The following is a 12511-nucleotide window of genomic DNA, read 5'->3' as shown; positions in this document are numbered from 1 at the left end:
GATTCATCATTTCTGCTATATATAAATGTTTGAAAAGAAGTGCAAAGTGTTTGAAATACCATTAAGTCTGTGAAAATTATTTTATAAACTTTTGCTGATACTGTATTCAGTGAGGGGTTTAAAGTGCAGAGCTCTCAGGTTTGAGAGGCATGCAAATAACATATCTTTCCATTTGCTTTGCCTATGTAAAGTGTATAATTTATTCATGCTGTCTTACCTGCTACAGCATATTGCAAAAAGGTAGGAAAACAAAAATAAACAATGCTGTATTTGCTTACACTCAAACAAGTTGCTGAGAGAGGAGTTATACTGATTTTCTGTCATACTGTTGCCCTTGGGATCATGGGATAATTCAGGAAGGGACTTCAGGAGGTCTCTAGTCCAGCCTCCTGCTCAAAGCAGGGTCAGCCACAAGGTCAGACCAGGTTGCTCAGATCGTCAATGATCTGAGTCTAGTTATTTTGTCCTATTCAAGGATCTAAACTTGCCTCCATAATTAATGACCTTCATCCCTCTACTGAGGAAAGGATTTTTTTCCACTGGTTTCAATGTAATCTTTAGTACTGTGCTGGTACTGGCCTGCATAAAACTCTGATTTTGAAGTGATGGTGGTGATTGGAGTCTTCATACGATTACACAGTCCTCAGAAAAATATAGTGTTGGCGGCTTTGGTCAAAAGCTGTTATCTCCAGTGGATACACCTGCCACCCCAGCAAGGTCCCGAGGACCCTGGTTTAGATGGAAAAACGCATTTGCTTCCAAGTGGAGAAAATTTGTCTGCTAGCTGATGAGTAGCTGAATTCCCTTCCCTGGGAAGTATTTGCACGTTTACTTCCTCACCCTTGTCTTTGCTTCCCAAACTTTTTTTTTAATTCATCCTATTATGCTAGCATGAAGGGATTTTTTTTCTTTAACGTTTTAGGTCACTTCAGATAAATCCTGAAAAACTTACCATTAACTTCAGAGGGAATTTAGTCAGATTGACTCCTTTTTGTTTACTTTCTGCTCTTACCGGTCAAGGAAGCATATGACTAGGCCTCAATATCCTTTGAATTAATTTCTCGGTCCCTGATGAGCACATCTGGATTGAGAAGAGCCTTCTAGTAGAACTCCTAATCAAACTGGTGACTCCTTAAGCTCCAAGGTCTATTTTTATCAGTCTTTCTCATACCTCCGTGTCAGTCTCTCTATCATATCTGCAATACCTCCCTCTGCTAGAATTCTGCTTATTTTCTTCTGGGCAAAAGCAACTAATTTGAGACAGCTTGGACTCAGAAGCCACCACATCTCTAAGCGTACGTAGAATAATACTTGTTGCTTTCTCTCATGTAGGGAGAAGTCCTACTTTATCACCGTATGGATAGAAGGTCCCTTGATTTGTACCTCAAACTGCAATCCAAAGCCCTAGGTTTTCATAACTTTCTGTGGACTTATGCAAGCTTCATAAACTAGTTTTTCTTTGCTCTCTTTCTCCTGCTTTTCAACTACTGGTCTTTGTCCAGATTCACAGACCTGGCATAGTGGAGCAAGTCACAAAAAAGACTTTTTTGAACACCTCATTTGATTTCTTTGACTAACTTTTTTTTTTTTTTAAATTTCTACTGGAAAAATATAATTTCTCCTTTAACTCATTCTCAGCCTGCATTTTTTTCCACGCGTCTGTATTCTGTAAGTGAGTAGCAAAGTTTGGTAAGTACTTTTGGTGTATAGTTAGAATTAGATTAGAATTAGAACATTAGACATTAGAAATAGACATTCTACCAACTGGGAAGGTCAATTGAGTGTCTTCTTGAGGGGGAAAAAAATTCAATTATCATAGAATCATTAATTCTTAGAATCATAATTTTGGGCTGAGTTTGTGGCAGGGAGGGATGGGAAGATATATATTTTCTTTTGTCCCTGCCTCAGCTTTCCTGTTTTTCTGTCAGCCCATTTACTACTTGTCTGTCTTTTGACACATGATCCAAGCCTATGTGTGGTAAGTTATTAGCCGTGCATCTTAAACATCACTGGAAGAACAAACATTTAATTAAACATGACCAACAGTCACCACCAGCATTTATATGATATTAGACTTTTAAGAGGTGATTTAAATTGAATCAGATTTAGTTTGCCCTTTAAAAATATTTTGTATTGATATTTTTACATGCCTAGGTTTAGCTGTGACCTTAAGGTGTTGCTCTTTCTCTTGCTACTTGCCCTTCATGATCTCAGTTGATAAGGAATTTGAGAGACCCATTCTTCTAGTACAATCTTGTACCTCTTGACATCAGTTTCCTGATATTAGCGTTTCCTTGGCAGACTATAGGCAATTGCAGTGGTTGCTTTGAAGTTACCCATGAGACGCGTTCCATAACTGGATACTCAGATGGACTATCCATTGTTATAATTTTTCATATCCTCCAGCTGACCTTTGGTCAGTAGTTAATTATGTATTTCTCTCGGTCACTGTACAGCATCAAAATACACTTTTGAAGAGACCAAGAATGTTCTTTTCCGTTTAAAATTGAATTTAGCTTATACCACTGATACTGTTTAACTTCTTGTCAGGTATATTTGCAGATATATTTTCAGGTACATTTTCTTTCAAATTTATAAAATTGCAGATACAAGGTTTTGTTGAAATCCTATGATTTGTGCGTGTTTGGAGGGTGCATGCTCTACATTTTCAGCCAGGTAGTTCTTTGAAAAGTGAACCTTGAAGGGCTATTTTTCTATTAATTTATTAAAAATTACTTCATTATTTATTAAAGATTTGTAAAGTAATATTTATATTTTGCTTAAAATATATCACATAAAATAACATACAATGTAAATATTTGACTTATTACATGTGTTAGAGTGTGTGGCTATAATTCACTAATTGAAAACAAATCTGGTCAGGAACTTCATTTGGATATTAACAGCCTAATGATGATATGGCTTTCAGATTTCATAAAAAACGTTATTAGTCTATATATATTTAATGAAGTATGCTCTATTTTTCTTAGTATTAAAATCTCTTTATTGATGAAGTATAAATCAAAAGCTAAGTTAGAGCCTTGAAATACAGTAGCCATATGTTGCCATGGTACTGTAAGTCAAGATAAATGTTAAAGATAATAATGGATATGCATAATAAGGTATAGCAAAACTGTACAAAGAACCTAATAGATTATTGAATCTTACCTCATTTTTACCACTTTTTAACATTATTTTAAAATAGCACAGATTGGCTGTAGTACAAATTTTGCTTGTAATATCCAATAATTTCTTTTTTACAGATTGTGATTAATGCTGCACATAATGAAGAGAGCTAATGAATTTCTAATAGTGTAATATTTGTCCATGTCAGCTAATCATATGTTCAGATTTTTTTTTTTTTTGCTCCTTTTAGTTAAGGTGCAGATAGTTAAGGATATTGTACTAATCTCAGACATACAATATCCCACTGATGATGTTTCTCATTTGTCTAAGCATGCATGATAACATCTTCATGTCATTAAGGTATAGATTCTGTCTTTTTCCATGCATGGTAGCAAAGCCTAGTTTTGGTCAACAAGCTCAATTTTTCCAATCTTTTATGTAAGAGATATCTTTTATGTATGTTTTTTGTATTTCTGTTTTTGGCATTTGATCTATGCTAATATCTGCTTATCATTTGAAGAGGGTAAAATGCTCTCTAATTAGGTGGTTGGTAAAATTTTGGTACTTTGGCTTTCTCTGTTGTTGTTAGCCATGCATAAAATGCTTTCCTATTGATCAGTGTAGAATAGCCAGGGTTTAAACAGCTGACATCTGCTTACTTTTAAAAAAAGAAAAAGAAAACAGAATAACAAACCATTTCAGCCTAATCTACCTCAAATGTGTGCATGTAAATGGGGGTCCATCTATTGACCTGCATTCTTTTCAGTTGTGGATTGGTCCACACGGTTTATGAAACCAGGAGGGCTGATTTGAAATGCAGATGTCGAGACAGTGAACTACACCCTCCCCTTTTTCCTTTGCTGTATCTGTCAGGGTGAAAAATGGCTTGCACAAGGGTCAGTCACCCATACTCACTTAATTACTTTCCTTGGACCTACAGAACTGTCACAAGCTGTGGTGGATGCAGGAGCTGTTCCTCTTTTAGTGCTCTGTATCCAGGAGCCAGAAATTGCTTTGAAAAGGATTGCTGCTTCGACTCTCAGTGATATTTCAAAGCATTCTCCAGAGTTAGCACAGACAGTAGTGGATGCAGGAGCTATCGCTCACTTAGCTCAGATGATCCTGAACCCTGATGCTAAACTGAAGGTACATTTCAAAATTATTTTTTGTCTCAATTATACCAGTCGTTACTTGATACTGAATCAAAGACACTTATATGCATATTTATTTAGAAAGCTCTTGTTTCAGACATTACTGAAATGTAACTACACAATTAGTGACAAAGAGTTCTGGACATATTCACGGTTAGCTATGGGATAAAAACTGCCGCTCCGTAAGGAGCAACTAACCTAATCTTTAAAGTGAATAGTATAAATTTTTTTAGAATTATGTAGTACCATGTGAAGATTGCAGTCTGATGCATAAAAACCTGTCCTTTAATATTATCTAACAGATATTTCAAATAGATGTAATTTGCACAATCCATGAAAATGGGTTTTACAAACTTGAGATTATACTATAAAACAGTTAACATTAAATGTGTTGCTATGATTTAGAATGCACTGTCTGATGTGAATAGCTCTTGAAGATTTTAGCACTAGTTTAACTGACAAAATATTTGTTTCTTAATATATATTTTTTCCTGTCTTACTCTAACAGAAACAGATGACAACATAAGAATACCACTTCTAAAAAGTAGATAAAAATTCTTTAATATGAGGTCTGATGGGTCAGATTTATGCTATGCAACTAAGTGTAATTTTAGTAGGTTTCTCTAAATTCTTTTAAATCATAATTTTAAATGGTGTATAATTTTTTTTTATTACATAGCAAGCTTGAATGGGATAAAACAAAGGAGAAACTTTTATTCAGGAACCAGTGAATGTTCTATGCCATTATATTCATGCATGAATTGACTCAGTGAGTTGTAAAATAGCTGTAATTGTTTTCCCTATCCTGCTTTGTTTTCCTTGATGCCATAGATTCTTGTATGCAGGAGGAGTGTGTGTTGCAGGCTGTTCGTATGATGCTCATTTTATAACAATTTTTATTTACTAGCGTCAGGTGCTGTCAGCTCTAAGTCAAATAGCAAAACATTCAGTGGATCTTGCAGAGTTGGTGGTTGAAGCAGAAATTTTCCCAGTTGTGCTCACATGCCTGAAGGACTCAGATGAATATGTCAAGAAAAATGGTGCAACTTTAATTAGAGAGATAGCAAAGCATACGCCTGAGGTAAAACCTTGAAAATGCAAATACAAGGTCATATCGTTAGATGCTATACTTTAAATAAAATACAGGAATATTTTGTCATTTAGCTATTTGCCCTTCCTTTCAAAAAGCAATTTGGCTTATTTACTGGAAAAAGGTGGAAATGCTTGCTGATGTATGAGATATATGAATGGGGTTAGGGAATTGGGAATCATGTAACACATACCTGGATATTTCATTCTATCAGATATTAGTGCAGAGAAGAAGTTTTAGACTGACAGTACTGTCAGCTGTAGACATTTTAAAAAATCGTAAGTTAATCCTCACAGAAATCCTGATACTGGCTTACAGATCGCAAGAACATGCTGTAACAATAATACGTGGTGTGTGTCCCTCTTTTAATATTTTGGGCTGCAGGGTCATATCTTCATTATTTTTTCAGTGACAAGAAAGGTCAAAAATTCACTTTATTATTAAACTGGTGGTATTTCTTGTATTAGCTTGATTCTGTGATCTGGGTCCCAGCATTTGCATCTTTTTGCCAATAAGAGATGTGGGAAGGGGGCATATTTGCTAAAGTGAATACAAACTAAACAGGAAAAACTTAAATAATTACAACTGTGTGAATCTGTCAGACTGTAGAATCAATTAAAAGGCTCTAAATGAGACTCTGAAATGAAATAAAACAATGTAATATAGTAGAACACACTAATGCTGAACATAGCCCTTCCAAAATCATACTTCTAGCTTAACAGTTGAGAAGTGTTTAAGCATGAAGATTGTGCTGCTGTTTCTTCAGCCTGTTGGTTATTAAGCTATTGGTTATTAAAGGTTGCTCTCTTGTTACTTTCTCTCTGCATCTCACAATGGGGGAAACTTGACTTTCTCAAACAAGTGATGAGATGATGATTATCAAAGGCAAGCAACAGCATTAGAAGCTAGACGCTGAACTCACGAGGCTCTAGATAGAGTCACAAGAGGTACTCGCACGGGATCCTCTGTGCAAGTGGAACGGCTGCTTTCGCAGCTCCCTAAGGAGCTGCAGAAAGCATCTGGGTGACTCTCTGTGGAAGGTCCCAGTCCACGTTGTCGACTTCAGAATGCGAGTGAGCCCTGCGCCTCTCGAGACAGCTCTGCTGGAGTAACACATGTTACAGCAGAGACAATATTTGCACAGTAGTTGGCTGTGTCTGGCCTGTAACATTCTGGCTTTTGGGTCTCTGCTGTCTGGCTGCACAGGCAGTAAAATGCGTGTGAAGGTCAGGATCTGGGAGACTTGTAGAGAGGTGTGAGGCTCACAGCAGCAGGGACTGCATCCGTGCTGGAGCTCTGTGTACTGAAGTGCACATGGCTGTGCGCAGACATGGGACTTGGCCCTCAACAGCTGCAGTTGGCAGTCATGTGAACTGTGCTTCCTAAGTAATAGCTTTACATTTCATCTAGCTGTTTCATGAATAAAACAATCCTGTTTTAATGGCTTCAAGGCTACAGTGGATTTCATGTTTATAGAAGTCAACTGGATTGGAACTCCAAATGGCTAAGTTTTGTGCATTTAGTTCTAACTTTTAAGAATATGTTTCTTTTGCTTTGGAAACTTTGTAAAAACATGATTTTACCTGCAATATACCAGGAAATGATCACAATATGAAATCATGTTAATTTCTATATATTATTGATATCATATATACTCTACTGCTGACCCTCAAGTGATGTGAGAAGTGATGCCATTTAGAAAAAAAAAAAAGCTTTAGAAAAAAACGGAGCTTTATCTATACAGTAGGCATCAGACTGTAGATCTGATGATCATTTATGTCAAATTATAGCCTTGCTATTCTAGGACAAGCTCCATTGCCTATCAAGCATGTTCCCTGGACACCTTTTTTAGGGCGCTATAACATGGCAGAAGGGTGTAGTCCCAGCTGATTTTGAGCAGCCGTGACAGTTGTTTTTGGCTTCATGCCTCAGTGGGGGAACCCACAAGAGCTGTTAGGCAGCAGCAGAGGTTATCCAGCGTGCAGGTGACAGAAGAAATGGGCCTTTACCTCTGTCCCTGCACTGTTCATCTGCTGTTTGCTCAGAAAATAGTGGGCGCTAGTATAAAAGAATATGTGGCTCAGTAGGCACGTCTTTAAAGTCGTTCATGTATTACGCTTTCATTGCATGATTCTTTGGTGTATGCTAATGGAGTTGAGAATATGTCATTCCATGCTATTTGACATCAGGAATTCAGAATCCTGATTTCCTTGCTATAAAGTCAGTCGCAAACAGTGTAGCGAAACAGTTTCATTGCTGTGAATTTCATGGTGCAGTCAGTGCCCAACAATTGGTGTGGTGCATCAGTCTTATTCCAGTTCTATTTTGTAAATCAGGAGTGATACAGTTAAAGACTCCTCTAATGTAGTGCTTTATGCCTGTAGATACTTCACAGTATCTAATCTCTTTGATTTATCTTTTCAGCTTTCACAGCTTATAGTAAATGCAGGTGGAGTTGCTGCTGTGATTGATTGTATTGGCAGCTGCAGAGGGACTGTGAGACTGCCTGGCATCATGATGCTTGGCTATGTAGCAGCTCATTCAGAGAACCTGTCAATGGCAGTGATCATCTCCAAGGTTAGCTATCACTTTGTCTTCTTCCTATAATTCTTCAGTGGCATTCTGAGAAAGAGACACAAATGCACATAGGCAGAGCATGTATTCAGAGACGGAATTACACACTTGCTGTTAATGAATGCACTTTTAAAAAATATAGTCACTTGCCATATCTGAAAGTATGTGGTTACCTGGTCTACCAGGTAGACTTCACTACCTTATGAAGTTGAAACTTTTGTAAAATGTTGTGATGGATTAGTTTGTGGACGTCCATTTGTACTCCAGTAAATGATTTCTCTTTGTTGCAATTGACCAGGTACAGAAAATAAATGAATTGGTGAATTCCTGTGGTCTGTTTCCTCTTAAAATGAATTTTTGTGGCTACGTCAAAACCCATTTTGAAAGAAGAATGTTTAATGGCACATTTTTAATTGCACTAACATTACTATGCTAGTACTGCTAGAGTATCCTTGCAGCAGAAGTCTTCAGACTTGTAAAAATCTTGGTTTCTGAAATGTAGCATAGTTTGATTCAGTTGTGCAAGTGATATTTCAAGTGAGATAAGCTTGATGCTATACGCTTTCAGGTTTAAATGAATTCTGCTGGGCAATAATATAGAAGGGTGAGAATCTGTAGCATCTGCAATAGGTGGAATTAGTGCCTGACATAATATTCTGGTGTGAATAATGTTAACTACAAAATGGCAGGAGGAAGGAAGTAGTTTCACTGGGCATTGTCGGCCCATTCCTACGCTGTCAGTCATTTTAAATTTACTGTCTGAATGGAAACAATGAAACAATAAAAACTGAGGAACAGAAATGTCTTCTAATAGAAATACAAGGTAAAAAAAGGAAATTGGTACAACATAACATTCATAATTATGCACAAAGGGTAGAATTGTTCAAAAATAGTTCTCTTCTGCATTTGAAAAGCTGAAGAGAGACGCTTCTGGCTCACCCTTCTCTGGAGGCCCCTCTTCTCTGGAGGTGTTTGTGTCTCTCCACTAGCAATAGATAGGGATGCCTAGAGCAAATATGCTTCTGCTGTTAAGTGCTTCGAGTTACATGGAATGAATCTAGGCTTAAGCTGATAAGGAAGCACCTAACTGACAAAATTTGAAGAGTATTAATGGTTGCAGCCAGAACTGAATGGAAGTGCGGTGAGCGATTTGTAGGCCTGCATGCAAACCCTCATTACACTAAAGATTTTCATGAATGATCCCCTAAATCCCCCAAACCAACCCAAATCCCAGTTTTAAAGATTTTTTTTCCAGATTAAGCCAAACTTTGTGGGGTGGTATGTAATGCCGAAGGCATGGCTTGGTGAATCGGAACCATCTGAAAGGGAGCCACTTTGGTGTAACCGGATGCAGATACACATCTAAGATGATATGGTTTAAAGACATACCTGATATGGTGTAAAGACATACTGAAGGACTGTATCTTAGAAAGGATGAATTCAGAAGAATGGTTTTTGGGGTCAAAATGGACAAACGCTTCAGTGTAGTCTTCTGCTGCAGTGCTGTGGCAAAAAAGACAGTTCAGTCCTTTGATGTATTAAAGAGTGGAAGATGGACCGTTACTGGAAGAGAGAGGTTAATCTATCTGCACTACTAGTGATACCACACAGGAGTACTGCATATAGTTCTCTTGTCTGCATTTGAAAAGAATCTTGAAGAGGGTGCAGAGAAGACTCAAAAATGATTCAGGGGGTGAAAAAGGTCTTCTACAGTTACTATACCTAAAGTATTGTGAAAGGACTGCTGTTTAAGTACTTCCTGGTCATAAAATACCAGTGACTGAATGGCTCCATAATCTTGTGGAGAAAGGATAAAGACTGTGACATGGAACCAGAAGAACTTCAGTTACAGCTGGATGAAAGTGAAGTATTCTACATCCCTTGATGTCTTCAAATCAAGCCTTTCTGGAAGTTATTGAATGTGCTAACATGAGCTACTGGATTCAAGAAAGGGTTTATGAAGTGAAATTTAGTGCTGTGGATAGTGGCACACAAAAAGTTAGATAATTTAATGATGGAGCCCTTCTGATCTTAAACTTCTTTCATGGATTCATAAGCACCAGAATTTTTGTATTTTTGGTGTGACAAAACCAAAGCCTTTACTCTTAGTACAGCCTGAATTGTGTCATCTATTCCTTGGATCCTTTAAAGTTGATGTGTTAGCTCAAACTGCCTTCTGATTTAGAGTATTGAATTTGTCTTTCAACTGTCTTTCAATCTATCTTTCAACTAGATTTGTAAAGATTATTACAAATTCTTGCTGATTGTGATGTTTAAAAAAACAATGACAGCATCAGCATCTGATGGAAATGGAGAAACATTTTCTAATGATCTATATCAGTTTAAAGTTGTTCTTCCCTGGTCTAGATTTGTAAAGGTTGTGCTTTTGATGAATACTACAGGGAATACCACCACTGTGTACCTGCTTGATAGAAGAAAATGAAGATCATATTAAGGCAGCAGCTGCTTGGGCCTTGGGACAGGTTGGAAGACATACTCCTGAGCATGCACGTGCTGTGGCAGTAGCAAATGTGTTACCTATACTGCTTTCTCTGTATATGGAAACACACAGTTCAGAAGATCTTCAAGTGAAAGCAAGTATATTCACCAATATCTGCAATATGAGATATTTATTGTAACCAACAGGTATAGGTGCTTGAAAACTGCTGAATGGTATACACTTTTATTGATGTTTGCTGAGACAAATTGCCTGGGTGGAGGGTGCTCAAGAGGTTTTCAATCATTTATTAGGCCTGGTTGGTCCTAATGCATGTGCATGTTGCCAAATCGTATGACAGAGCCACAGCTGCATAGTCCCTCATTTCCTTCTTCACAGTTTAGGTCAGAGCTGCTTTCTCCCAGAAATGCTATAATTTCTCTTGATTGTCCAATTTTTAAATATGTGCCTTTTGGAGAAGTATAGTCTTTTGTACCGAGTGTTGTACTATGTTCAGATTTGTTCACATTTTTACTATCATAATAAAACAGTAACAAAAACTTAAGGTCCTGCTTTTGGAAACATAGAACTGCTCACATTTAGGGCCTTCCTAGCATAGGAATTAGTAAAGTTGGAATTTGTTGAAGTATATTTGTGTATGACAGTAAATGAACTGACTTAAGAGCATAATATGACAGGATATGGTCTCCCATATTGCTCTGTGCCCCTTTACGTTCCACTGGAGTATAATAAATTTCAGAGCTGCAAAATAAGAAGACAACTTTTGCGTAGTCATTTTCAGTGGTCACCGAAATATCAAGACTGAACCTATAAACCTACACAATTAGGTCATTACTGTTTGTAGTAGCCAGCATCATGTCTCATGTTCAGAATCTAGGCACGGCTATACAACTGCTTCTCTCTCTCTCTTTCTGTCTCTTCCTGGATGGCAGTGCACTGTGCTGCTATCCCAGACCAACAGGCTCTCCTAATAAGCCACTTCTAAAATACGATCTTTTAAAATGTGGTTTGATTTAGCTTTCTTATTATATTACAGTAGTTCAATTTACTTAAAGGGCCTGCTCCTGCTTCCATTGTAGTAAAAGGAAAATTGCCATTACTTTGACCGTAGATAACATAATAAGTATACAATGCACTGTAGGTTTTGAGGCTTAATAAATCTAAGTAGAAAATTGATTCTTCATTAAGTAACCTGATGGTTATCATAGTTTTTATTCAGAAAATGCTCTTTGAGAATTCTGATCAATTTGCTTTTTTGATCAGACTTCAGTGATGTGTATCGTGATTTCTTGTTGTTGTTTCACTGATGTCTTACTAGCGAAATTTTATTTTGCATTTGAATAGACTAAAAAAGCCTTAAAGAACATCCTGCAGAAGTGCACATATCTTCCAGCACTTGAACCTTTGCTGCATGATGCCCCTCCCAATATTCTGAAGCATATTGTTGGGCAGTTCAGCAAGGTAAGAAAAAGCTCTACTTGATGGGTAATAGGTTAATTGTTTTCCATTTAGCAAGGAAGTTACCATTCCAACCACGAAGTGTCTCTGAAGGCAGTCTCAGCTGTTTTCTCAGGATCCTCAAGCATCCCCTTCAGAAACAGTTTGGAGCATCATGCTCTTTTGTCTGAAAAAGCTAGATACTTTTTTTATCTGGAACCTGTCATAATTCATTCTAGACAGAGGGAAAACGGTTGTTTATAAGTCAGGTGGGTTTTTTCCTGCTTGCCTCTGTGATTAAGTGGAATATTAACTCTCGTGCAAATAATTTTGCTGAGTCAATGTATCACATAGACCCGAGTCACATTTGTTTTAGAAAAAATGCAAGTGGTCTGTACAGGAGTGACTTAAATCAGGTATTTTATAATAATGTAGAGTAAAGGCTTTCCTATTTCTGTCCTTACTAATTTTCAATCCCAATAACTAAGGAAGTCCAAGAATATGAAATCTTTTCTCATCCCTATCAAATTTGAAACCATTTATTATTAAGTAAATTGCTGATTTGAGTGCAGCATGTAGAAAGTGATACAATTTAATCAAAGTATTTCAAATTATAAAAGTAATTACTGACTAATCAGGAGATTTCCAATGTCTGTTATGTTTACCAGCTGTTGG

At 37.1% G+C, this 12511-nt stretch overlaps 1 protein-coding gene across 8 annotated transcripts in view; it reads left to right on the top strand.

Annotated features, from left to right (window-relative positions):
- The window catches only part of SPAG6 (sperm associated antigen 6), a 46703-nt gene that overhangs the window by 20901 nt on the left and 13291 nt on the right, over window positions 1–12511 (top strand). For all 8 annotated transcript variants that reach the window (XR_011139592.1, XM_068934576.1, XM_068934578.1 and 5 more), the window contains 5 exons: window positions 4067–4272; window positions 5185–5358; window positions 7792–7944; window positions 10344–10535; window positions 11744–11860. Coding sequence is in view for 7 of the 8 variants with exons in the window: in XM_068934576.1 (XP_068790677.1) it covers window positions 4067–4272; window positions 5185–5358; window positions 7792–7944; window positions 10344–10535; window positions 11744–11860 (842 nt within the window). In the remaining variant the exon portion in view is untranslated. The remainder of the gene's footprint in view (window positions 1–4066; window positions 4273–5184; window positions 5359–7791; window positions 7945–10343; window positions 10536–11743; window positions 11861–12511) is intronic.

The sequence above is a fragment of the Struthio camelus genome, chromosome 2 (genome assembly GCF_040807025.1).
Source record: "Struthio camelus isolate bStrCam1 chromosome 2, bStrCam1.hap1, whole genome shotgun sequence".
Taxonomy (NCBI): domain Eukaryota; kingdom Metazoa; phylum Chordata; class Aves; order Struthioniformes; family Struthionidae; genus Struthio; species Struthio camelus.
This window is presented reverse-complemented; position numbering and strand designations above follow the sequence as displayed.